General features: G+C 39.4%; 1 protein-coding gene across 1 annotated transcript in view; it reads left to right on the top strand.

Annotated features, from left to right (window-relative positions):
• Window positions 1–2,143: 2,143 nt before the first annotated feature.
• RSPO3 (R-spondin 3) overlaps window positions 2,144–26,818 on the top strand; it is a 79,051-nt gene continuing 54,376 nt past the window's right edge. Inside the window, exon 1 of the mRNA XM_034962818.4 lies at window positions 2,144–2,838. Within this exon, the coding sequence (XP_034818709.3) occupies window positions 2,742–2,838 (97 nt within the window). The 5' untranslated portion in view covers window positions 2,144–2,741. The remainder of the gene's footprint in view (window positions 2,839–26,818) is intronic.

Here is a 26,818-nt window from a genome sequence, read left to right on the forward strand (position 1 = left end):
AATCATTATTGGAATTGTCTTGTTATCTGTAACTTCGCTGGTTCAAAGTGATAAACTCAGTCATTTATAAGTAGACATTTTGCAACAGATAAAGGATGGAAAGTCTGTGTGTGGGGGTGTGCACACACGTGTGCATACAATGTACAGAAAAAGTTCTACCACTGAAAGAGGGATGTTGTAAATGGGAGCTCTTAAAAAGAAGGCAAAAATCATAATCCTGTTGAGGTGTCATCTTCCTCATAATATCAAACCTAAAGGAAACTATGCCTACTTTCGAAATTCCAACACGAGCATGCAAAATAATAAATGATAGTTAATTAAAGAATTAACATCAAAAGGCCATCTCTCAGATTCTAATTTTTAGCATCTTGAAAATAATGCATATTTCAAGTTCCCTTCCTTTTGCATCTAGGCCACTTTATCGCCTCTATCCTACTTTTGGGATGTATAACAAATATACCACTAAAGGACTCCAGAGACATACAATTCACAGCATTGCAAACTTACAAAATGCTCTAATTCATGTAAATTTACCTAATTTACATAAATTGAAGGCAATCCAGTAATAGGGATTACAAATGGAGGAAGCAGATAGAAGTGCAAGTGTCACTTGCTACTCTGCAAGGCTTTAGCAATTGACTTACACTGAATTATTTGAGCACAAAAATTAGCAAAGCACCTATGAATCAGGGACTCTTTCAAAGTGACCTCCCAGAAGTTTGCTGCTGTGTTAACCTGTAGTGCTAGTGTAGTCCTTCAGATATTCTGTTAAATATAATACATAGGGCAGGCTTATGTTAAAATCACTTGAGGCTTGTGACTTTCGACTAAATACTTCTTCAGTAATTACTGAAAAGTTCATCGGCTGGTGCTACCGGAGAAAAGACGTGGAAAGCTCACCATTTACTAACGACAGCCAGGGTGTGCCCCACTCAGGGGTGCTGGCCCTCTGTTCTCCCATCCCTGGGTGGGCCAGAGCATCTTACTCTCTGCTGTCTTGGGCCTCCACTTGGGCTGGGAAGATAAGAAAGTAGTGGACCTTCCCCTTCCTTCCCCAAGATTGGGAAAATCTTTCCAAATCTTATTCCCAGTCTTCCAGATGCGAGATTAAAATGTACAACAGATCCTCTCAAGAACACTGGGAGACCGAGGGTGGGAGAGAAAACTCCAAGGGGGGCGAGCTGACTATAGAGGGAATTGCCTGAGCGGGAAAGGAATCTTCCAAAGCCACAGAAAAGCCTTGGTTTGGAAGAAAGCCGTAGCACAGCTGCATTTCCAACGGGAAGGTCCTGAGCGCACACACTTCTGGGTCCTCCCCGCTCGGAGCAGGTAAACCTCAGAGTAGCTGACCGGCAGCACCCACAGAGTTTCCTCCCCACCACCCGCCTGGCGACCAACTGCAGCCGAAAAGAAAGAAAGAAAGGAAAGAAAGAAAGAAAGAAGAAGGAAGGAAGGAAGGAAGGAAGGAAGGAAGGAAGGAAGGAAGGAAGGAAGGAAGGAAAGAAAGAAAGAAAAAGAAAGAGGAAGGAAGAAAGAAAGAGAGAGAGAGAGAAAGAAAGAAAGAAAAAGAAAAAGGGAGAAAGGCAACAGAGGAGAAGGTCAGGAAAGCCGGTAACAAGTCAGCAGCCAGAAACTCTCCAGCGATCTGCCAAGGGGGAGAGGGTAGTTGCGCGCCGGCTCTGGGGATGGGGTGGGGGCGCGGGGGCACAAGGGCGCAGGGGCGCACGGCCACCAACAGCCGGGTGCGCCTAGCTTGAGGCCGCGGAGAGGAGCCGAACTGGGATGGGTGGGGGGGTCTTCGGCCTCAACACTGCCTGCCAGCCCCAGTGCGCCCAAGTCTCCCCGCCAGAGCTGCCCTTCTGGAGGGGCTCTTCGCACGCACTGCTTTCCCCATTCTTCTGGCTGGAATTCTCCCGCCGTCACTGCAGTGTCCAGAGATGCTGCGCTGTAGACTCGGGACCCCTTAGGCGCCTCTTCCCGTCCCTCTGCCAAAGCGCAACGCCTGTACTTTTCCAGCTCCCTCTTTCCCTCTTGAAATTGAAAGTTATTGAGGTCGCTCAGGGTTGTTGCTCCAGCAGTTTCCTTCCCCGCCCCCGAGCTCCCCCCGCCCCCCACAGCCATCCCCCCTCCTCTCCCCCTCCCTGCCCTCCTCTCCCTCCCCCCTCCCTGCCCTCCTCCTCCTCCTCCCCTATGTGGTGCTCCCGGGAGCCCAGCCCAACACTGGAGCGTCTCCTGCTCGCGCACGCCAGAAGCAGCTCGGGGTCTCTCCGCCGCCCCTTGGCCATGGCCGCTGTGCCGACGGCGCCCGCTCCCCTGCGCTCCCGGGGCCCCCGCCGCTGCAGCCGCAGCCGCCGCAGCTTCTGAGCCCAAGGGGCCGCCGCTGCCGCCGCCGCCGCCGCCGCTCGCCCGCCCGGATCCCGCCTGCGGCAGTTGCCGCACAACATGCTACCTGCGGCCGCCCCGGCGGCTCCTGGAACCCCGGTTCGCGGCGATGCCAGCCACCCCAGCGAAGCCGCCGCAGTTCAGTGCTTGGATAATTTGAAAGTACAATAGTTGGTTTCCCTGTCCACCCGCCCCACTTCGCTTGCCATCACAGCACGCCTATCGGATGTGAGAGGAGAAGTCCCGCTGCTCGGGCACTGTCTATATACGCCTAACACCTACATATATTTTAAAAACATTAAATATAATTAACAATCAAAAGAAAGAGGAGAAAGGAAGGGAAGCATTACTGGGTTACTATGCACTTGCGACTGATTTCTTGGCTTTTTATCATTTTGAACTTTATGGAATACATCGGCAGCCAAAACGCCTCCCGGGGAAGGCGCCAGCGAAGAAGTAAGTGCAGGGTTTTTTACGCGTTTGCTCCCTCCCGCCGCGTTCACCTGTCGGGTCGCTTTGCCTGTCCGGAGCCGGCTCCCAACTGCAGCGGTCCTCCCGCCCTGCGCCTCGCACAGGAGATGCAGGTTCGGGCTTTGGGGGTATGGACGGCGTCTTTCACCCTTGCCTCTCGGCGCCCCTGCCTTCCGCAGCATCCTAGCCGGTGCGAGGGGCGGGCGGACGCGGCGCTAAGGTGGCTCCCGCCCCATGGTAACTTCAGGTTCGCGGGAAAGTTCGGTCCTGGGTTAGACTCGCACCCGGGATTTGTGCTTTCCTTTTGAGGATCGGACAGGGGCACCCAGCCGAAGGCACTTGGGACGCCCAGACGCAGGATGCCCCTGACCGCTGAGTAAATGCCAAGGGAGGCGCGGCCGCGGTACCCGCTCACCTAGCGCAACCGCCTCGCGCGGGGAGACCTCGGCTGGGCCCTTAGGCTGGACTCCGGTAGCCGAACGCCCGCTACCCGGCCAGGAAGCCAGGGAGCGAGCGCCTGCGCGGCCGCATCCCCGACACGCACCAGCGGAGCCAAAGGGCGCGCGAGGCGATGGGGTTCGCGTGTCTGCGCGTTTGCAGAGCTGCCGGACGTCCCCCGCCCGAGGGTTGAAGACAGCAAAACCCCAGCTGTGGGGAGCCGGAGGTGCGGAGTTTCCAGGTTCTCTCTTGTCACATGTGAGCGTCTGTACCATCTCTGGCCCTTTCAAGTGTGTCCCCTGAGACACACACGTACAGAGAGTGGGGTCTCCCTAAAGATTCGCCTCCTCGCTGCCCTTAATGCTGTTATTTGGAGGGTTGGATTGTGATGGCTTCTTAAGACGGTGTCCTAGCTGGAATTAAGCGGACACCACCACGGCAGCCTCAACCTGGGTTGGTCTGTCTGAAAGGTAGAATCTTCCCAAGATGAAGGGACAGATGCGAAGGTGTCACCTCTCCTCGCTCCAGGGTAGCCTGGCGCCCTCGCTGCTCTAGTGTCTGTGTTCCCATGGGGAGTCCTTTCGCAGATCTCAGAGCAGGGGCGACTCTGGCTCTATGGTTGGGGGCGCTGGTGGAGAGAGGGAGGAGGAAACCTCTCCTGGAGCTCGCGAGGGGCAGGAAGCGATGCTGCTGCTCTGGGCTCTCGCACCTCCGCGGCGTGCAGCCCAGGCCCAGCGGCCCCACCTGGTTTCCCAAGGGGATCCCTCTCCCAGCGTCCCGCCCGGGAAGCCTTTCGGGGCAGACGTCGGGGCAGCGCGGAGGACACAACACCGGCTTGTGTGAGATGGAAATTTAGTAATCGCTTCTCGGCCGCTGTTTGTCCCTGCCCTGCCCCTGGGCATGAGGGTCCCCTGAAAGCTCCCTTTGTATTGCTGGCCTCGGCCAGACAAGGTTTGATTCACCTGAAAATTGCCTTTAAAAAAGGTGGCAGGGCCAGAGCGACAGGGGCCCTGGCCGGGCCTCACCGCCTTTAGGATCGCCTAGCAGAGGGCAGGAGAGCCCAAACTAAATATGTCAGGGCATCCGATTTATTATTCTTGGCCTCCGAATGGTGTGTACTCTGGTAACTCCCCACCCACTCTTTCATTCCGGCCCGGACGCGGAAGGGGAGGCCTGGGGTTCAGCGGTGTCCACGCGCCTGGCGGTCCCCGCCTCCTCTCCTCCCAGGGTCTGGCCTGGGGAATTGAGTCTCAGGGTCAGTGGGCATAGGGAGCCCGGGCTGGAGCGCAACCCACTCTGCTTTCCATCCCTCTTCCAGCCCGTGCCCATTGGGCGTCCCAGAGCACGCTCTCTCCTTTACCCCCACCGAGGACCCCCGGGCTGGGAGCCACACACTTGTCAAGGAGGGACAGGGTACTGAGTGTCACAGGCGTCTCGCTTTGCAGTTTTGGGGCCCCTGATTCTGAAGGAAGACACAGGAAAGCAAGCTTGTAGTCCTTTTGTGCCCACGTCCCCCAGCGAGGACCACGGCGCAGGAAGCTTTCCCCGGGCGCTGCCTCAGGGAGCTGTGGGATGATGCACCTCTAGGTTGGGCCGAGAGGAGTCAAAAGGCAAACTGCTTTTCTACCTGCCTTAATCATCTCAAGGCCAAGTCAAAGGAGACCTCTGTTTGTGTTGAGGGGATGAAAGAGGGAATGGTGGAACTGGGTTGCAATTCCAATTTTTCTGTGGGAGTGGGACTGGGAGACAGCACCCACAGCGATGCTCTTGCTCCTTCGCACTTGAGTCTGCGTTTGCGGCTTGGTTTGCTGGTGCAATCCTGGTAGAGGGGCGACCCCTTGCGTCCTCGGAGGAGACAGACTAGACCCTTGGCAGGTGCAGCATGACTTAAGGAGGAAGGAGTGGAGGGTAGAGAGGTCCTCTTTAAATGCCCAGAAACTCAAGGTCAAACTGCATGTGCACAAACTCAGATATACCGTTTGTTTTGAAATCTCTGGGGGAAAAAAACGAATAAAAAGATTCAATTCACAGTTCCTGTTTCTCAAGTAAGGACTAGGAAAAGTTTTTAAAATGAAAACGAGGTCAAACGTGTTTTCAAAAGAGGCTGGCTATCCTAATTGTTTCTTCAAGAGACAATTAAGTGAATATTTAAGGAATCTTCTGGCCTGTAGTTATATAGTTTCAATTTCCTAAGCTTAAAATCATCAATAAAGATATGACAGGTAGAAAATTAGGTGTTAAAAACTGTTTTACAAAAAATTTAATGGTCTCTCTTGATTGTTTTAGTAGGAAACTTTTTTGTAAACAAGAACATTCATTTGAAGTGTTAAATATTGTCATGTCCAAAGAACCATGCATTATCCTCAGAAATAGCAAATAAAGCCATATCAGTATTCTCCTGTTTCCCTAAAACAACTGTAATCCCATTTGTCTCTACTTTGATATAAACTAGTGATCCTAGTTATTACAAACTAGTGTTTCTTCTCATAAAAGAAACAATGTTTTAAGACAAGACTCTTGTACTTTAAAATGTCTATTTAGTTATGGGTGAATAAATACACAGTAAATTTTTATCTATTTGAATTGGTATACAGCTCTTTAAAATGACTCAACCTTTGAATTCCAGATTGTGTGCTAATAACATTAAGAAGCACTTTTTTTTTTTTGCCATAATGATAGCCACAGTATCTTAGTGGGGCCTCACATTTTCACGTGGATTAGTTGCTTGGGCCCTGAAATAGCCACTGAAGTGAAGAAGCAGGTACTTATCTTCCCATCTTACAAAGAAAAGGCCTGAGAACTAGAGGCTCAGTAACCTACATAATGCCATATATCTAGCAAGTGGAACTTGTCTCCTGCCATGAATCTCACAGTTATGTACACCTTTATTCTATATTCTGGTCATAGAGAAGATATCAGGTTTATTAAGTAATAAATTAGATGGTCTCAAGGCCATCATTTATTCAATAGGTTTAGAGAATAAACTGTTCTCCTTGACTGGAAATTTTTGAACTCATTTTATATAATGGTGATCAATGTCAAAGAATTAAATACCTAATAGTAAAGTTTTCTAAACGGAATATATCATTTGATTATCTAGGAGATACTATAGGATTATTCTATGCCAGAAGGTTATTGTTAGAAACATCAGATGGCATTTAGCATCCTTTTTATTTGATGCCATCTAGTAGCTGGGTTTTAATTGTTCAGACTCTAGATAAATGCAAGTTTTGAAAAGCCATTATATGCATAATAATTTAAAAGCACTCATTGCACAATCTATAAAACTTCGCAAGTCTTTCATAAAGACGTCTGAAGAAAGAGAGAAAGAATACAAAGGAAATAATTTTCATGGTAATAAAATAAAAACAGACTATTGGAATGTACTGGTCATTGCTCATGACATTGTTTCAGTCTTTGAAATTATGACACACCCTTTGTGATTATGTTGTGAATCCTGGAAAATAACAAGTTAACTGATAAAATAGAAAAATCGCAAATTCTACTATACATTTTGTAATATTAATTTCAAATGAAAGTTTGGTTTGGATATTGACTACAATGTATTTTTCACACTTGTCTACGTTTCTCACCAGTCTGCCTTATTTTTGAGAGTAACAGTGTTTTAAAGATACAGACACGAATAGAATTTGCTGAAGAAAGTGTATTCTTTGATACGTCGTGTAATAGCTGTATAAATCAAGACAAATGCAGATTCATATGCGGTAGTGGCAACATCTAAATGCAACAAAAAACATCTTTGTGAACTCAAATTTAATCATCATTACATTATCAGGGTTGTTTCTCAAAATATCCCATGGTGACACTATTTTAATTCTGTTTATTACTTTAATAGAAGGATTTTAACAAGAACGTTAGAAATGGTAATTTTAAAATACCTTCTTTTTAGCCCCAAGTTACTCAAGTAATGAGAATGTAAGAATGAGTATGAAACTGATTTAATGTTGTTATTTCAATATTCCTTTAAACATGAAATATGAAGAGTATTTGAACTTGCAAATAGATAAGCTTTACTAAGTCATTTCTCCATTAAATAATTCCCTGGCATTTAATATTGTACAAATTAGGTCCCCAGAAAGCAATGAATGGAAATTACAACGTGTAGTAAAATTTTATTTTCCAGTTATTATGGGGAAACCCTTGCTGCATTGCTACAAAATGAATTTATTAGACATCTGATTATTTTAGATTATTTGAATCTGGACAGAGATCTCCAGATTGCTACTAAATGTCTAAAATATTTTCTAGTTCAGTGGTTAATCTTTTTTTAGTTGTAATAATTCTTTTGAATCCTATGCAATGTTGGCAGAGTACTATGTAGAGTTGTCAGAGCCCTATGTAGAGTTAAGACCAAAATACACCTCTGCAACTATAAGAATGAGCTATGAAAAAATAAAACTATTCTAGATATACTGATTTGCCAAATTGTCTTTTCCCCTTTGTCTCCATCCCAATGTTTCATTTTGGACATATCTTGATCTCTCTCTTCCTACTTCACTATTCATTCACATATCCCATCCCCACCTGAAAAAAATTATTTTCCAAGTAGTGAATTCTTGAAATGCCATCAGAGTGGATATTGTGTTTCATGAAATGTAAGAAAAAACTTTGGTTACCATTAGGAAAACATCATTCAGTTTTAAGAGCACGGTAAGGATCATGCAAGACAGTGTGTTGAAATTATGTGTTTGACTTGGTTAGGACTATTTCTTCTAACAGTGCATTCTGTGCTGGCATTTTTTTTTTGAAAATAATAATTTGAAAAAATGTTGCATCATAAATTGCACAGTTTTTTTTTGCTTGGCCTTTGATTTTAAGGGCAAATGTAGATTGCTTTCTTAATTAGAGATTTTTCTCAGGGTTTCACATGATTGAATATCTTAAAATTTAATATCTGACAACCTAGTAAATTTGAAATGCTTTGCAACCATAACTAAACACATGAAGTACAGCATATACATATGTAAAAGATGCTAGCCATCTTTTCTGTTTCTTCAATTCTGCCCATCAGATCTTTCCATTCAGGAATATTACTGGCATTCTGATTAAAGTAGTCATCCAACAATACTGAAAAGAATGGGGTGTTCCATTCTCAAAGACTGTGGGGGTGCTGAGAATGCTAAATATCTAAATGTCATCGATTGCTAAGAATCCCATTTCCTGCTCTAAAGTTTCAATAACATGGATCTTTTAAGCAAAATACCTGAATTCTTTTCACATTTGAACTGTTTGAATAATTTTTAAATTTTATTTTTAAAAAACAGGGTTGCAGGTGCCTCTTATCTGATAAGAGCATTTCTGCTTTATTTGTCACTTGGCAAGGGACCTAGGTGCTATCTGCTGTAGCTAAAATTTTTCTTGAACTTTTTTAGAGAAAATTCATTGGTACTAAAGAATATGATTGTCCAATTAAATAAATATTTAATGGCTTTTAACTGTCCTTATGTTTTATGCAAACATCTAATCTACTCTTCAAAACACCGCCTTATTAATGTTTCATCTGACCTTTAGAATTTAATTAATTGCAAGTATCATAAGTTTGTGGTAGAATCTGAGACCTGAGAAAGAAGGCTCCTTAGTGTATGTTGGGAGAAGGTAGACTCAGAAGTTAAAGACCTGGGTTCCAGATCCAGCATTGCTGCTAATGCCTGAATAACCCAAGAAAGTCCTTTTACTATACCAAGCTAAAGTTTTTCATCTGCAAAATGAGGAGGTTGATCAAAAACTTAGATCTAGTGATCCCTACGGTCTCCTCAACATTTAATCTTTTGGTATGAGAATATAAGTCACAACTAGGGAGTTAAATAATAACTTGTCTTATTCAACTAAATTTAACAGATAAAGATTGAGTACAAACAAACATAAACATTCATTGATTATAAGTAAATTCATCACATAAAGGTTAACGAGTAAGTGATCAATGTGGATAATGAATTAATTATGATATACCTCATAATTCACATTTTTTATTGTCTGAAAACCATAGTCACAGCAACAATCAGCATACTCAGTCTACCCCATCTTGTCCTTAGGCTCAGGGTTAGGGAGCTGGATCAGAATACTGACTCAAGGGTCACTTCAGAGCTTCCCTAGCATGGCAGGCTTTCAGAGGTGGCCTGTAATTATGAGGAAGAGATGATTTACAATAGTCCAGGTTTAAGAAAATAAGGCCCTAGGCTACAACAGTGAATGACTGCACAAAAGAGTATATACAGCAGATAATTTCTTTTAATCAAATCAGTAGTTCTTGGCAATTAATTGTATATGAAAGGGAAAGAGATGGAGGCCCATATTTGGCAATAAACTTTGGAGTATAAGGACTCAGGTCTGGGTGAATGGAAAAATGATGACGATCAACAAAAAGAAAAATAGGAGAAGCAGGTCTTGTTGGAAATCTGTTTCTCTTTTGAGGAGCCAGTAGGACGTTTAGGAACTCAAAACTCAAAACACCTGGGATTAGAGTATTAGGGCTGAACACAAGTACTTCAGAGTCACTCACATAAAAATGATGTTTATTATTATCAAAAGTGTGTGCTCTCCTACTGATACGGGGGTGTAAAAACTGTGTGCTGTGATGACATTGAGACTCACTCTTCTTGGTAATGTCAAAATAACATTAATTACATTAAGGTACCTTGTCTATTTTAAGTAGTTTAATATATCATTTTCAACTGTGGTTTTTTATGGTTTTTATAATACTCTCTGTGTTACATAAGAGGATGGTCACTGGTATCATAAGCTGTAGTTGTTGTTGCCAAATCTTGCAGCTGAAAATTGCACTTAGAAGTCTTCTTACCTGTGGAACTTTGCCACAGATCATAAGGAGACCTGAAAAACTATGATAATGAAAGGCAAGTTTACATAAGGTATAAAAATAAAATTTTGAACCATTCAATTTGGGTGCAGTATCTGTTCATCACTGTAGCGTTCTACTTTTAAGTAGATTTCTCTACAAAGTATGCTCTCTTAATATAAGAGAATCTCTGGAAGGGATAAAACTTGAAAGAATCCAGTCCATCTACACAGTGTGGGATCACTTCTACAACATCCCCACTGAGTAACTGTCTAGCCTCAGTAACAGTCAGTCCCCTAAGCTCTCCCCCTTTTTCCTCCTATTTTTAGGGCTTCTGTATCAGAAGCAGTTTATTCTCCTAGTTCTCTTCTTTGCACTTGGCATGGGCATGGTATTAGATCTAGTTACCTTAAAACACCTTTCTAAAATGAACACGCAGTAACGCAATGTGCTACATTCACTCCCAAAAATTGTCCTTAGAAAACTAGCTGGTAAGCATATTTATAATTATACCCCAATACAAAGCACATTCCTGAGAGTAAGTGGTAAAGCAGCCCCCATTTTATAACCACATAATACAAACCACTACCACACAATATAAAATAACAGAATTTGTGAGCTGCTTATTTTAGAACACTGTTTTCTTAACATATGCTCAATAAGTTGGTAAGAAAAAGAGCAGTCCTTTCTCATTGTTTTTTGTTCCCCTGTTCTACAAAGAGACTTCAAAGGTAAGAACACTGTCATCTCAACAAAGGCTGTCATATATGCAAAGCAAATATCAATCACATTTTGCCAACAAGAAATAATATGCCAAAGTATGTGTAAGTGCTACATGGCAAACAACAGCTTTTTAGCTCTCAGAGCCACTGTTATATTTATGTACATCTTATCTAAATATGCATGTATACTTACTAAAGTGAGTATTATGATAATAGTTATTACTCAATAGCTCCCATGTTATAATCACCAGTAAGTGCCAGACCCTTTGCTTGATGCTTTTGCAAAAATTATCTCATTTGATCTTCATACCCACCTGTAAGGAATGTGCCAATAGTCCCACTTTCATTGATCACTCAAGGAATTGAGGTGGACCTCAGATTCCAGTCTAGGCTAGACTCCAAAGCCAAGGTCCTTCTTTGATTCTTCACTCCACCTTAACATTAGGGTTGGTACTTGAGGCAATCATGGTGCATTTTCTAAATTCCACCCACTCTTTCTTTCTCTTACTCTCTCTTCTTTCCTCCTTCTTTCTTTATCCTCATTTAACAAACCATAAGTCTTTTTTCAAACATTTACTATAAAGGTTGCTTCTGGTATTCAAGTACCCTCCTCTACATCGCTTTCTTTTCCTTACCCTTTGTCCTCTTTCCTTAAACCTGTCTTATTGATGAGTTTTAAACATAAAAGTTTGCTGATTTTTTCATTAAAAGCAATAGGATTGCACAGTTTATATGAAAGACTCTGTGATTGTTATTTCCATCTATGGTGCGCGTAACCAAGAAAAGATTAACGTAGGCATGAAAATGTTGGAAAAGTCTGTAATTTTGCAGTTAAAAATCAGAATCCTTCTATGTAATTTACAACCACAATAGATATTTTACTGGCTATTGTTATCCAGAAAAAGTTATCTTTATGGCACTTCATAAAGTCTGTTATTTATATTACTTTTACCATGAGCATTAACAGTAACCTCCACTCTGAATTCTTGCTTTATGGGTCTTGGTACAATGATTTTCCGCCCTGAGGTCACATTAGAATTTCCTGGGGATCTTTAAAAAGATACTAATGCCCAGACTCCACCCTTGAACAAATAAAACTATCTTCTCCACCCTTGAACAAATAACACAATCTTTGTGGATGGTACCTGAATATCTACATTGTTTAAAGTAGTTCTGGTGATTCTAATGTGCAGCCAAGACTGAGAAATATTGTAAGAGCCTTAATTCAATAATGACTATTGCAGCTAAGCAACCACTGAAAACCATGCCAGTTTTGGGAAGGCTAGACGGACAAAATAGACGTATGTGGAGTGTGATTACAAATGAGATAGATGTCATTTGAACAAATAGTAGTGTAAAATATAAAGTATTCTGATACTGTTGATCAATACTCTATTGATCTGTATTGTTGAACAAGAGTATTATTAAACTTGTAGCACTGATTGGTACAGACAAGACTGTCTGATAGAGAATTATCTCAGTCAAAAGAACAGAGCAAAATGCACACAATAGGACACACTAGTGAATGTAACAGATGCTGGCTTCATAGAATAAGAACACAGCTACTAGGAGAGGTACAAACCATGGGGGAGTGTCTTTGCTGCTGAGCTATATTGTGTGGAGGGAGTATAAATAGGACAGTTTTAGAAGATGGGTATCAGCCATACTCAAACTTTTTTTCAAAGCTACTTAATAATAAACAACTGTTTTTATGTCTTACCAGATGACTGGTAATGTGCCCTAGAGTCCTCCTTGTTTTTAGGGAAAACTTAATGGTTAGGAAATACCTAACGAGAAATAAATGTCCTTTTCTTTTATAGTTTCTACAGTTCCTGACTCACTTTAGATTGACTACTGGTGATCACTAAAACGACTATAAATAGCACAGTTTTAACTCTACCTTAATGGGTTCTGTTTTGCAGTAGGTCATTTATTCATGAACTTATCATTTCTACTTCACTCCTAATGTGCTCTTCTTTGGGTAGTTATCTCCATTAAATCGTGTTTATGAGTCTTTTTTAGTCCATGAAGGATTTTCAAATCTTGCCATAAACTGGGGAAAGTTCCATGTAAAAGTGGGGTGGAAGTCTGGGCTTCCTGACAGACTTAATCCTGCTAGTTAAGGGGGCTCTTTGGGATAATATGGGTTCCAATGAGTCACTAGGCCAAATCCCAATAACCACAGTTGCCAAAAGTAATTAGACTGAAGAAAGCCAGGCTCCTTGGGAGGAAGGTCATCACAGCGAGCTTTAGCCATTGCTCCAACGTCAGACCTAGTTAATTGTCCCTAAGGATGGAGAGCAATCATGAGTTCCAGAGAGTAGGAAATATACCAGAAAACAATGCTTTTTCACTAATTTTTTTCCCAATAGGTTATTTACCATAAGCGTGCAAGAGATGGAAATACGTCATCAGTATGTGCAGTTTATGTCACTATCCTCATAAACCACCTTGTTTGCCTGTGTGAATGTACATGCCCACATAGAGAACTCCCAATTCATCACTACAAGTTCTCCTCCTCCCTTCCTGAGTAGATAAAGAACTCAAAGAATCTAGTCTAAGTTCATAAAAGAAGGTGTCTGACTAGCATGGAAATGGAAGGGAAGGAATTCTTGTAAACATCCTTAGGTCAACTTAAATATCATATTATTGAAGTAACATTTGGCAGCAAGAAAATGGTAGTACATTATATCAGACAAGCAATTCTAAAATATCTGGAGCTAGAACAAACTTATGATTTCTCGTACTGAAAATAATTCACTTTAGAAACATGGTGTTGTAAGTATCTAAGTAGAAATTATCAACAAGTAAGTGGTGCTATAATTTTAAGCTTTCAATATTTGAGAAATTAAAAGATTGTTAAACCTTTCCCTAGGAAAATACTCAAGTAGCACAAAAGTATTCTTGCTCAATACCCAAAGTAAAAATTTGCCTTTGAAACCATTGGCTTGGATACCCAGAAAAGATACTCCATCACTTTATGTAACGGATCTTTAATTGAACAAAGACACTGTCCTTACAGTGGTAAGTTTCAAATTCCTTTATGGTTCAGAATGACTTCAGTATATTTCAGCACTCTTTTGAGCTTAGACTACCAGTTCTCGGTTTAAATATGTGGATGAGTGATATTGCTTATTTTAAATCTACAAACAGGAAGTCAAACTCTTTTTCTGGCCAGCTTTTTCTGGCAACTGGAAATCTCCAGGTATCATCTGGCAGACAAATAAACCCTGTCCTTGTGCACTGCACACATCTAATAGTTATCATGACCTGATTGTCACTATGGCCAATATTGTGGAACAATGTATTTAATTTTCTTTCATCTTAAATTGACAATAAGATAACCAAAGAATAGAAGAATCCTAATTTTGGAAAAACTTAGCAAAATTTTTTGCTGTGTTTACTTATACCACTGGTCATGTAGTTTCTGCCATAAAATACAAACGGTATGGACAAATGCTGCTTGGCCACAAACTGAGGACATACTGAGAAGCTACATATTTGTTTCTTATAGAATTTAGTTTTGTTTTTCAATTTATGATGAGTTTTTTTTTTTATCTGGAAACCAAAAGGACCCTCGTTGCTTGTTTGGTAACAAGGAACAAGGTCCAAACATGGTATCCTTAGCCCCTCTGACTTTAATTCACACACTCTCATTTCATGCCATCCTCAAGATGGTAACTCTCAGTCCCCTCCACAAAGACCGAATATAATTTTAAAAGGACAGTCTTTCTTTCATATAGCACATTTCTAAGACATCCAGCCAACTTTCCAGTTCTATCCAGAGCTTAATGTAGATCCAAGCTTTTAACATAGATCTGTGGGATTTCCTTGGAGGCCAATTAGGCTTGCAGTATCACATAGATGCATACTTGGTCCTAGTACAATCAATAACATTTGCTATCATATCCAGCCTGTGTTTTTAAACCTGTGGGCATTATGTGACCATACCCCAAAGTTTAGTTTCTAACAGAATAAGGGAGAGTTGCAGCAAGAGAACCTCCAAACAATTTCATGCTATAACTATCATCTTCAGTATCCATGTGGACATCCCATTGACATTCCAGGAATTCATTTTAAACTGTTTGCCTCTGAACTGAGTATGTGCTGTAAGGAGAGCCTGCGATCCAAGAAACCTTCATGTAATAGTTTTTACCCAAACTATTTAATTCACAAGCTGTTGGGCTGAAGTGCTCTAGGTCATCAGATAAGAACACATTCAAATGAAAAATGCCAAGATTTTCCAGTGCAGGATATTTTCGTCACCCTTCCTAGCTCAAACTCACTTCCTCATCCACTCCACAAATTCTAAACCACTACTAAGATGAGTTGAACAGTCTTAATTTTATAATCTTCCAAAGAAAAAATAAAGACACAGACAGCCGAGTTAATTTATAAAACAGTGCTGCATTTATCTTGGCAGATGTCAGTTTTCCCCCCACTAGCTCTTTCATGCTGACTACTTAGCAACTCATGGAGGATCAAGTCATTCCTATGTATTAAGCACCTTGAGAACCATTGCACTGAGTAAGTTTGGTGTCTCTTCACACACTTCTTGTACAAATTTCTTTCCTCATAGACAATTTATTTACTGGGTCTCTGAAACCTAAATAATCCCTTTACTTTAAACCTGAAGCAAATGGAGAGTCATTTTTACAAGAGCAATAAACTAAAGTGGCTGTTCAAACACTTTACTTGAATTGCTCTGGACACTGAAATATCTTTTTGTTAATACAAACCCTTCATATTCTAGCAGGAAAACCCCTGAAATTCTAGGGTTGCTTAAAATTGTATAACCAGGAATCTCCCCTCTCCCCCAACACCAGCCCCCGATCCTGGGAGTATGCCAGTAATTTTGCAGGATTCATTCTGACAAACTGTTCTGGTGTAAATGTTTATAGAAATCTTTTCCACTAGAGATTAAACAAAGTTTAAGTAACTGTGCCTAAATGATAGATCTTAGTAGTGTTTGCAACAGCCGGTCTGATGCTATCTGATGCAAAGATTCTGATACTGTATACTAGAGAAAAGGCTAAAGGAAAAAGAATCAAGAGAGGAGTTAGTATGAACTGTATGTAATTTGAACTGCAAAATATTATTCTAAGTTATCTCTATACAGATTAGTTTTTTTAATGTGCACAGGATATAAGGGAAATGAGTTCATTTAAATTGAAAAATAGTAAAAACTGACTACTGGTGCTTTAATGGCTTAAAAAAAGGTGGGGGCAATTACAAATCTTATCACATGCCAGTTCAAATGCAATTCTTGGCTAGTTCTCCAAATTCTCACCAAAATGAAGTAACATATCTGAGATCTGATCTGATGTAAGCTCTGGTATCCATATTATTATTATTCAAAAACTACTAAAAGGGATAACTGGTGAGCTCTAAGCCTTATATTGAATATTATTTATTAAAACAGGATAGTACCCTAGGCCTCAAGAGGTGAAAGCAAACCAGTGTTCCCTTTCTGTGATTTCCTGTTTCCACAGCATTTTCAAGTGTTTGTTATATACTAAGGGATTACACAGCTAAGCAATTAAAAACCTCAGAAACTTCATTGACTGAATTTCAAATTAATGCTACAGCATTAATGATTCCTGTGATACTTGACTAGGAAAGGCATATGTCATTTAGACTAGTTAATGTTTCCTCTTTCCCTTGATGATTTAAGGCCTACCTTAAAATTTAAGAACCCATGAATCTTAATTTCATTTCTTTGTTGGTAAGTCACAATATGAGATTTCTTCTTAATATCTAGAGATTACTTCCTCATTACAGACATAGGATTTTTTTAATTTTAAGATTTTTTTGTGAAAAACCATTTTAGAAAAAGTTCAATGTAAACAATGTTAAAACATATGCAATGGAACTTTACTCCTTTTTGTTTTGCTTCAAACATAATGGCAGTCATTCACTGCTAAGTTTCCAGTTGAATCCTATTTAAATACTGTATTTGCTATAAATGAGCAAGGAAAATAATCAAAAGGGATCCATGTAATATGAAATAGAAACTTTATAAACTTAATTGGAAGATAATCCTGTCTTTCTAATTACCTTCTTAGAATCTAGATGTTCTTGATTTGACTGTAGTGAGAAAAATCCCACCTTAGGAGGCAGGGACATTGATTTTAATTTATATATTGCTATATAATTTAGACAAATCATTTAGTCTGTGATTTGATTGTATCCACTATACAAATGAATTCATAATCTTTCATTTATCTGAAAGCAGAAAACTGATCTTAAAGTCCACTCCTCCAACAGTAAGATCAATGAGCTTTCCCTTTTCATTTTTATAGCATGCTCTAACCTTAGATAGTTGCCCGTCCAAATGTCTAGAATGCTGAGTTATGGCTAGAATTCAAAAGTTTAAGTTTCTTTTTGCACATTCATGGAAGTTTTAGACCATATTTTTAAAAAGCTAACAAGCCAAAAAAGGAATCTTGTTAGGGGAAAAATATGGAAAAATCAAAATTGAACTCAGCACTAACTACAATATCATACATTCATTTATTTATTTAATAGCTCTTTATTAAACAATTATTATGTGCCAAAATTACGAAAATGAGCAAAACACACCTGGAACTTGCCCTTGTAGTATTTCACAGTGGTTAAGGAAAGAAAATATTAATTCAGAATTTAAAAAACAATATTTGGCTAAAGATAAATTAGAGCACTTTAGATATCATTTCTAAGCTGAATAGTACCTCTTTTTTGATTTGTTTAAATAGCGTTGGAAATTAATTAGTTTACAATAAACCTAATACCTACCCAGATTTTTCTCTGGGAAATAGAGACAAAGCTGAACAAGACCACATATGGGGATGAAGCAGGAAGGTGGAAGGAAGATTAACTGAAAACATGGGAATTTATTAGGCCTTCTGGTATTTTCTTGTCTTAAAATTTATGAGCATTGAATAGGACTCATTACTTAGCATGCCGTTTGTGACAATCATAGGAAGTATGCTATTGTCCACTTTAAATGTAGTTAGCATTTTTAAGTAAGCCTTGTAATGGTGTGGCATAGCTTGGCTGAGTGAATTTCCATTTTTGGCACATTGACTAATTTCTATAGCTGAACTTTCACACTAGTTCATTAACTGGAATTACTTTTCCCAAACACTAACATATTGTATGTTTTAAAATAGTGCATTTTTTGTCCATCTCTCTGAAGCATTTTCAAACCTTTTATGGTAACCCCATGACCACCACATAAAACGTATAAGTCAATCTACTTAAAGCACCAGTTTGGCAAATATATGTCAACAAGTTATTTGGATTCTTATGTAACTCTGTTGATGACCTTTCCTAACCTCAGTTGATAGCTTTAAAGATATCAGTTGCCAAAATTCAGAGTCTTGAAAATAACTTGATTCAATTCTTTTCGGTATGTGATCACTGACTTGTAAAGGTCTTTAAGTAAAGAAAGGCTACTACCAGCTACTTCCACATGTTTATCTCATGGAACCTTCACAACAATTTCATGAGTTATTATTCCATTTTATAAATAAAGAAATTGAGGCTGAAAACAACTAAGGAACAGATCAAAATGACATAGTCAGAGATGGTAAACCTAAACTGTACATCTAGATCTTCTGACCTAATGAATAGCTTTCCCCAATACACCCTGCTTTTCATTAAGCCTGTAAAAGAGAATGCCAGAGGAGGTTTAAATGAGAAATAGTTATCTTTGCAACTGAGATGGAACTACTAATACCTCATTAGACAAAACGTGAGGGTGTGAGAAAATAAACCAGACTACTTGACAGAATGGTTACTTAGGAAGTGCCAGGCCAGGTTTTTTAACTGTTTTTAAATCAGAGGCCCAACAAGATTGCAACTATTGGCCGGGTGCGATGGCTCACGCCTGTAATCCCAGCACTTTGGGAGGCCAAGGCGGGCAGATTACGAGGTCAAGAGATCAAGACCATCATAGCCAACATGGTGAAACCCTGTCTCTACTAAAAATATAAAAAATTAGCCGGGTGTGGTGGCACATGCCTGTAGTCCCAGCTACTCGGGAGGCTGAGGCAGGAGAATTGCTTGAACCCAGGAGGCAGAGGTTGCAGTGAGCCGAAATCGTGCCACTGCACTCCAGCCTGGCAACAGAGTGAGAATCCATTAAAAAATAATAATAATAATAATAATTTACAACTATTGTTCTTAAAAGATCCCTCTGATTGGTAATGGTAGCAGTAGTAGTAGTAGGAAATGGGAAGATGTGAACTCTATTAATAAGGGAGGTAGAATCTGTAAGAAAGGTGATTGGAGAAGAGGATAAGGAGGGCTCCTGGATTTCCGATTGTAGCATCTTCATGGCGCCATTTGCTGCAACAGAAAAGCACATGTCGACTAGATGTAGTGGCTCTCACAGGTAATCCCAGCATTTCGGGAGGCCAAGGAGGGCAAATCTCCTGAGTCCAGGAGTTCAAGACCAGCCTGGGCAACATGGCTAAACCCTATCTGTACAAAAAATACCAAAATTAGCCGGGCATGATGGCTCAAACCTGTAGTCTCAGCTACTGTGGGGGCTGAAGTGAGAGTATCACTTGAACCCTGGAGTTTGAGGCTGGAGTAAGCAGTAATCATGCCTCTGCACTCCAGCCTAAGCAACAAACTGAGACCCTGCCTCAAAAAAAAAAAAAAAAAAGGCACATGTCAATTAAGTGTACAATAGTTTTAATAGCTAGGAAGACTTTTGTGAATTATATATGCAGCATAAACCACTCATGTTACTGAAGAAGATAGAGACCAGAGAAGTAAGTGACTTCACTGAAGTCACTTTGCAGTGGAGCCAAGAGTAGAAACAACTCCTGTGGCCATTCTGTAATACCAAATGCTACACAGCAGGTGGTTCCAAGGGTTGACCTTCCAGAGAAGGGCTCTGTGGATCCTCTGCCAATCTGATTTCTTATGTGTTTAATAATGGCCTCCTTGGACAGAATTATCTGTTCATTGACTGAGGAGTTGCTTCACAGTCTCTTTATTTCCTTACTCCAAGATATGCCAAACTTTAAAAAGTTACAATAACCTGTTGCCCTAAAGGAAGATGGCTCATGACAAGGCACAATTTTAAAAAACAAACCAATTACACATGCCGTACTCTCAAACACAGTTATCCATTTCCTCATCAAACATATTATATTTCTGGGAATGAGGAAGGTTCAAATCTGATCCTGAGCTGGAAAAGTATCATTTTGCCCATTATCAGCAATAACTTATATTAATATGATTTTGTACAGCATATAGACACTTTCTCATGGTCTTATTTGATTTTTTTCTCAACACCCTTTTGAAATGGGCAGAACAGGTGTTATCATACTCATTTCACAATTAAAGCTCAAAGATGGTAAGTGATTTGTATGGTATCACAAGGTTGGTAAGTTGCAAAACTTAGCCTCAAAGGTCTTGTAGGGGGATAGTTGTTTTGTTTTTCTACAGTTCTATGACTTTTCCCACACTACCACAGTTCTCATATATCTACCCTGAAGTTCCTACTATTAGTATAATTCCTTTGGATTTGACAAGAAAGGCATGTAGATTAGAGGAAATCTTTATTATAGATGAGAGTCTTACTAGCTGACAATGTGAACTGGCAGATCTTTAACGTCATGTCCCATTTGAATACCCATGAATGAGCTTATTGTGGGGAGAAGGAGATACCGAAGCAAGAGCATCAAGCATTGTTTGGCAAACTGTCTTCAGGAAAAAGCAGAAAACTTGCTGGGTATTCTCTATGGTAGTAGAACTTTCTGAGAGAAATGGTTGAGTTTTGATATAATGGGATGTTTATTAATAAATGTCGTTATGGGCTGGGCACGGTGACTCATGCCTGTAATCCAGCACTTTGGGAGGCTGAGGCGGGTGGATCACTTGAGGTCAGGAGTTCAAGACCAGACTGGCCAAATGGTGAAACCACGTCTTTCCTAAAAATATAAAAATTAGACAGCCATGTTGGTGTGAACCTGTAGTCCCAGCTACTTGGGAGGCTGAGGCAGGCGAATCTCTTGAACCCGGGAGGCAGAGGTTGCAGTGAGCGGAGTTGGTGCCACTACACTCCAACCTGGGTGACAGAGAGAGACTCCATCTCAATAAATAAATAAATAAATATCATTATAAGATAATTGTATGGGCTTTCCCCAAGTATCATGATATTTGTTTTACTAGACATAATCAAGTAGACTGTTACAGGAAAGCAGTTTGAACTAGATACCTCTAAAGTTCCCAAAGTTTATGATTCTATTGGCTGGAAGCTGACTATATGGATCTCAATATTCTCATCTGCAAATTTAAGGGAGAAGGAAGAGCTTCAAGAGCCCTTTGAATTCCATAGGTAAATTCACCATCCTTTCAGATATTATGTATGTATTCCTACATAAAGCATTTTGTTCATAACATTTTCCCTCTTTCCCCCTTTCCATTTGTCTCAGTTTTTCTTTTCCTTCAAGTTCCATAACCATTCCTATCTGCTCTCTGTAATCTTTAGATATCTCAATTATCAATAATTGCTCCTGCCTTTTAATTTGTGGCAAAAAGTTTCTAATCTATACATTTATGGTTTTTAGAATATTAAAGTATTATCTTATTAATTGTATTGTAGGCTTCTTGAGTCAGAGACTATCTTTTGTCTCTCAGTATGATCAGTACCTAGAAGACTGCTTCCAGTAATCACTGAATAAACAATTATTTGTGAAGATAATAATAATGTAATACTGAAAGTGTGGTATTTATATCATCTTCTTCAGATTCACCTGGGATGCTTCTTATCAATGCAGTTACCTAAATCCACTGGATTCACTTCCAAATCAAAATATTTGGGAGTGGCATCTTACCTCGTCATTGTAAACAAGTAATCCAGGCCATTTTTACACACAGTAAAGTTTTAGAATATTTAGACCTTTGGTTTCTCTGTACCATATAGACCTTTGGTTTCTCGGTACCATATTGATATCATTTCTATGCCATATCTTACCTTTTTCAGTCTATTTAAGTAGGTGTGTGTCTTCAGTGAGCAGCTAGTGCCTCAGAGGTCTTCTTGACCCGGATGTCTGTGACTCCTATTAAAGTCTGTGTCTATGGTCCTTAAAAAGTAGCCACTCTCTATGACTGTTAGTGAGTTTCTGGTTCCCCAAGCTTCTCACACCTCCTGTATTAGAAGCCTCAGTATGTATCCTCTTTTCTAAGAGTTATTATTGGATAAAGCTGCCAGCTGCTTCAAATATGGATGATGATAACACAGGATGAGTTTAGTGCCTCTTGAGTTAAACAAAGTGTCTTATACCTATGATTTTGATGATTGCCTATGAGAGTCCTAAGCACTTTACACAGCATCTCACTTAATCCTCTCAAATACATATCAAGCAGATATTCCGGTGTTACAGATGAGGAAACCTAGGCTCAAAAAAATTAAACAACTTTTGTCTAAATATATAATCAGACTGGAAATTCATTTACACAAATAATTGATTATATTCATCTTTGTATGCTCACCTACTAGAACACTGTGTGGATGTTGAATAATTTAATTTTTTAAATGAATAACTGGATAAAAAATAAATATTGGTAACTCAGCTAGAAAACATGACAACTAGGGTTCAAAACCAGACTCTAAATGAGTGCAGAGCCAGTACCTCTTCACCCTGTCCCTGTGCTCTTCTGGGAAGTGTGCAGGACCCATTTCTGAATGAGGTCACAATGCAGGGAGCCATGCACATAAGTATAAAGATGCATCATACTTACAAAGGTGCATGTATATTCTTCTTCAATTCTGTTAGCAATTTTGTGAATCTAGGAAAAAAATCACTTATTTTCTTTGCTCAGAATTTTATATGTGATACATAAAGCTGGAGTTTTTAAAAATGGTATACTCACTATTGGTACATCTTCTAGTGCCTGTTGAAATACCACAAGTCTCTCACTTGCTGTTTACTTATGCTAAGACGTCAGCCATCAGATATGCTACTTTAGCATGCTATGTAGCACAAATATCCAAGTTTGTTCACAATATAACAAAGTGGAGTTTGTTTTTAGCACAAACTGAAGTTTGTTTCATTCAAGAATGTGAAGTTAGTAGTTATGGAGCACTCATGCGGATTCATTACCATTAAACTATCACATTTTCTGTTTATGTTGATTTCTAATTATTTCTAACCTTAAAAAAATTTCTTATTTTTTTTTAAGGTTAGAAAAAAAATATTTCTAACCTTAAAAAAATATTTCTAATTATTTCTAACCTTAAAAAAAAAATGGAATGCCTTTCTCAGCCAGACCACAGCACATAATGATTCCCACTGTTGGATGAACACTGTTGGATCTGTCTTATGAAAAACGTTGTTATTACCCACTAACTCATCAATAGGTCCTGGCTCTCTACAGAATCTGGGTCTCATCACCCCCATCCACCCCCTCTTGTCCTCTATTCACCTCCACTTGGGAACATGGCCACTTGGAGAAGGGGAAGCTTTCCCTCTCTTAGCAACAGCTGGGGATGTTGACTCAGTACCTTACATTTTACACTCGTAGCAGAGTGCATTCACTTTACAAAGGATTTTTCTACTTGCGATTAGGAAAAAAAACCACCTCTTTATTTTTGGTTCTGTGAGTAGTCTGTAACAGTTTTAATAGCAGCATCAACTGTAGCTAGTCGGTTGGTCACAGGAAAGTTCATAGGGTTTTTACTACTTTTGAAGTATCCAATTTGAAATTAGTCCATAGATTTTTAATTCATTTAAGGAATTAAAGTACATAATATTAAGATACTAAAAGAAATATTAAATTAGAAGTAAAAAGCACAGTGTTGTTACTCTAAGTTATTTAGACTGTTTCAATATGCATTGCTAATGGTAACAATTTAGAAAAATACAAGAAAAGATTATATGCAAGACTGTAATTTTTTTGCTTTTTATTCTTTCTTTGTTCTTATGACCTTTCATGTATTTGATAACTTTTTTACTTCTCCCCACTTATTCCCACACACACACTTACATAGAATGAAAATTAAAATCCCAAAGCAAACTAAAATTACTGCTAGAGAAAGATGGGGAGGAACAGAGGAGAAACGAGATAGTCCCAAGAGCAAAACACATGTAGATTGATGCACAGCCTCTTCAAAGATTGGAATCTGGATGTAAATCCCCAAGTTTGTTGCTAGTTAGAACATTTTCCTCTAATATACGAGTTAAAAAGAGAACATATCTTCATGGAATACAAGATGCTGGTTCTGTTCCAAGATCCATAAAATTAACACAAATTAAAGTAACTATATCAGGCAAAATGTGTTCTTTCCTTTCCTTCTAATATTTACTTAGAAATGCAGAGGCTACATGTACTTAGGCTTTTTACTTTGGCCCTCAAGGGATGGGAGGATCTGGCTCCAACCACCCTTTGTAACTCATTTTATAGCACTCAACGCATTGCAGCCTCATTGGTACCTGTCATGTTGCTCCTTGTGCCCAGCTTCTCCCATGGCTTTATACTGTTTGCATTGCTGGTGCTCTACCTGAAATACTCTTCCTGGGTTTACATGATGACTCCTCCTTATTCTGCAGGCCTCGGCTAAGGAGTAGACTTAAAGGTTCTTCCCTGACATGTATTTAAGGAAGCTTCCCAGAGTTATTCTCTGCCTTATTCACCTGTTTGTTGCCTTAACAACACTCATTACAATCTTTAATCATTTGATTCCTTGTTTACGTACTTATTAACTGATGAACATCATGTCTTCAGGAACTGGATGTCTTATTCATTCCTGCCTTTCCTGCATCACATGAAATGTTGAGCACACTGTGGGTGAAATTTTTGTTGAAAACCTTAATCATAGTTTCCACAGTGTATCCATATACAGTGAAGCCTACTTGCATCTATCTTTCATTTCTAGTCCTGATTTTGGACTAGCTGTGGTTAGGCAAAGCATAGCCTTCAGTTACCAGGTTGGCTTTGAGCTCCCAAATATTCATCATATCTTAGATTTCATGAATTCTACAGCTAACATCATTTGCTGGCCATTTTCTTAATATTTTGGGCTGACTTGATTTTAGTGGAAAGCCTAGCTATTTGCTGCTTAATGTTAGGTTTGTTTTATTGCTGTGGCTTTATTTTAAAGTATTTATAGAATATAAATATTAGACTCCCTTCAGGAAATTATTATTCAGTAAGAGAAAAAGAAAGATTTTCCAAGTTCTCAAAGAAACCATTTCCATTAAAAACAGTATGTTTCCCCACATAATAATAATGGTGGTGCACCAACTGGGCTGTATTCAGCAGCTGGTGAAGACATTCCTCTCTGAGACTCTTAGGAATTCTGTCAACCTCTGGTGTAGGCACAAACTTTCAGATTAGATGTTGATTTAGTAGGATAAAAGATACAGCAGACTCTATTATCCTAGCTGTTAAAGTTCAATTAATGTATGTACTTTTGAGTTTGACGAAAGACCAATAGAATTTGTATGTAGGTGTGTGTGTGCATGCATGGGCATGCATGCGTGCATATATATATGTATATACACACATATATGTGTGTGTATCCATATACACATGTGCAGACATACAAACACATATGTGCACATATTTAAATATGTATATTTAAATAGCATAGGTGAATTTTAATTTACTTAATGGTTAAAACATTGGTATATTAAAACCCTAAAACCATCAGATGATAAACAGTATTTCAAAAATGGCAGGGTCTGTATATATTTGGACATATAAACATGTGGTTCTTTCAATAAGTTATCAATAAAAAATAATAATGAATAAACCTGTATTCACCCAAATATCATAGTTTGATAATCCAAGAGGAGTGTTGTATCCAAATAAGTAATTATATTTATTCAAAAAATCTTGTGTTCATATTCTGCTATCTATACCTAACTTTCTCAAGTTGCCTAAATGGTTGTGGAGACCTAGCCATTGTCGCCTCTACTTGCAAGCTTTAACACATGAACAAATGAGAAACACTGACTCTGAATATTTTCTTGGGTTGACTGGGCAGAATTTTAGAGAGACAGCCAAATAATTCAAATTTTTAACATTAGACTTTTCTTAAAGTGATCATTGCCACCAGAGGAATCGGGAAACATCTCTTAATTTTCAATAAATGTAATATTACTCCAAACTTAAATGTGGCTCCGTAATAATCAAGTCCCAAGATACGGTAGAAATGTGTTGTCCTAACTTAGGCAAGAAAAATCGCCACATTTTCTCTAAGGGAATGAATTACTGAAGTAAATGACACATAAAAAAACCATTATTACTTCACTTTGAATGATTGATTTCATAATTAAGCATTCAAAGTTTATGTAATTTGCAAGGTGATTTCTTTGCCAGATATTCATAGGCATAGCCCACTTAAATTGTTATAGATACTTTCTGTTAAACATTTACTACTTTAACATTTTTATTATTCTTTCTTTCGGGTTTTTTTTTTTTTTTTTAGACAAGGTATCTCTCTGTCATCCAGGCTGGAGTGCAATGGTACAATCTTGGCTCACTGGAGCCTGGGCCTTCTGTGCTCAAGGATCCTCCCACCTCAGCCTCCTGAGTAGCTGAGACCACAGGCATGTGTCACCATGCCCAGCTAATTTTTTTTTTTTTTGGTAGAAACAGGGTTTTGCTGTGTTGCCCAGGCTAGTCTCAAACTCCTTGGCTCAAGGAAAGTGCTGGGATTACAGTTGTGAGCCACTGTACCTAACAACATATTTATTATTTTTTTAAAAAATAGCTTTTTTATATGTATTGTGTTCATTCCTTCGATAATCAAAAACACTTTATTGAGAACCTATTCAATAAATAGCTTCCTTGAATAGAAGGTGGGAATTATCTCAAATTCCTGAATCTATAGAGGAAAAAAGAAGAAGAAATTATCAAACCATGAGACCTTTTCCCTCAGGAAGCGTACAGTCAATGTGAGCACACTTCTAAAAAGAGAAGGCATGGAGGAAAGGACAGATGTAAAAAAAACTTTGATTATAGAATTCAGTTGGTCTCTTCTCTC

The sequence above is a fragment of the Pan paniscus genome, chromosome 5 (genome assembly GCF_029289425.2).
Source record: "Pan paniscus chromosome 5, NHGRI_mPanPan1-v2.0_pri, whole genome shotgun sequence".
Classification (NCBI taxonomy): domain Eukaryota; kingdom Metazoa; phylum Chordata; class Mammalia; order Primates; family Hominidae; genus Pan; species Pan paniscus.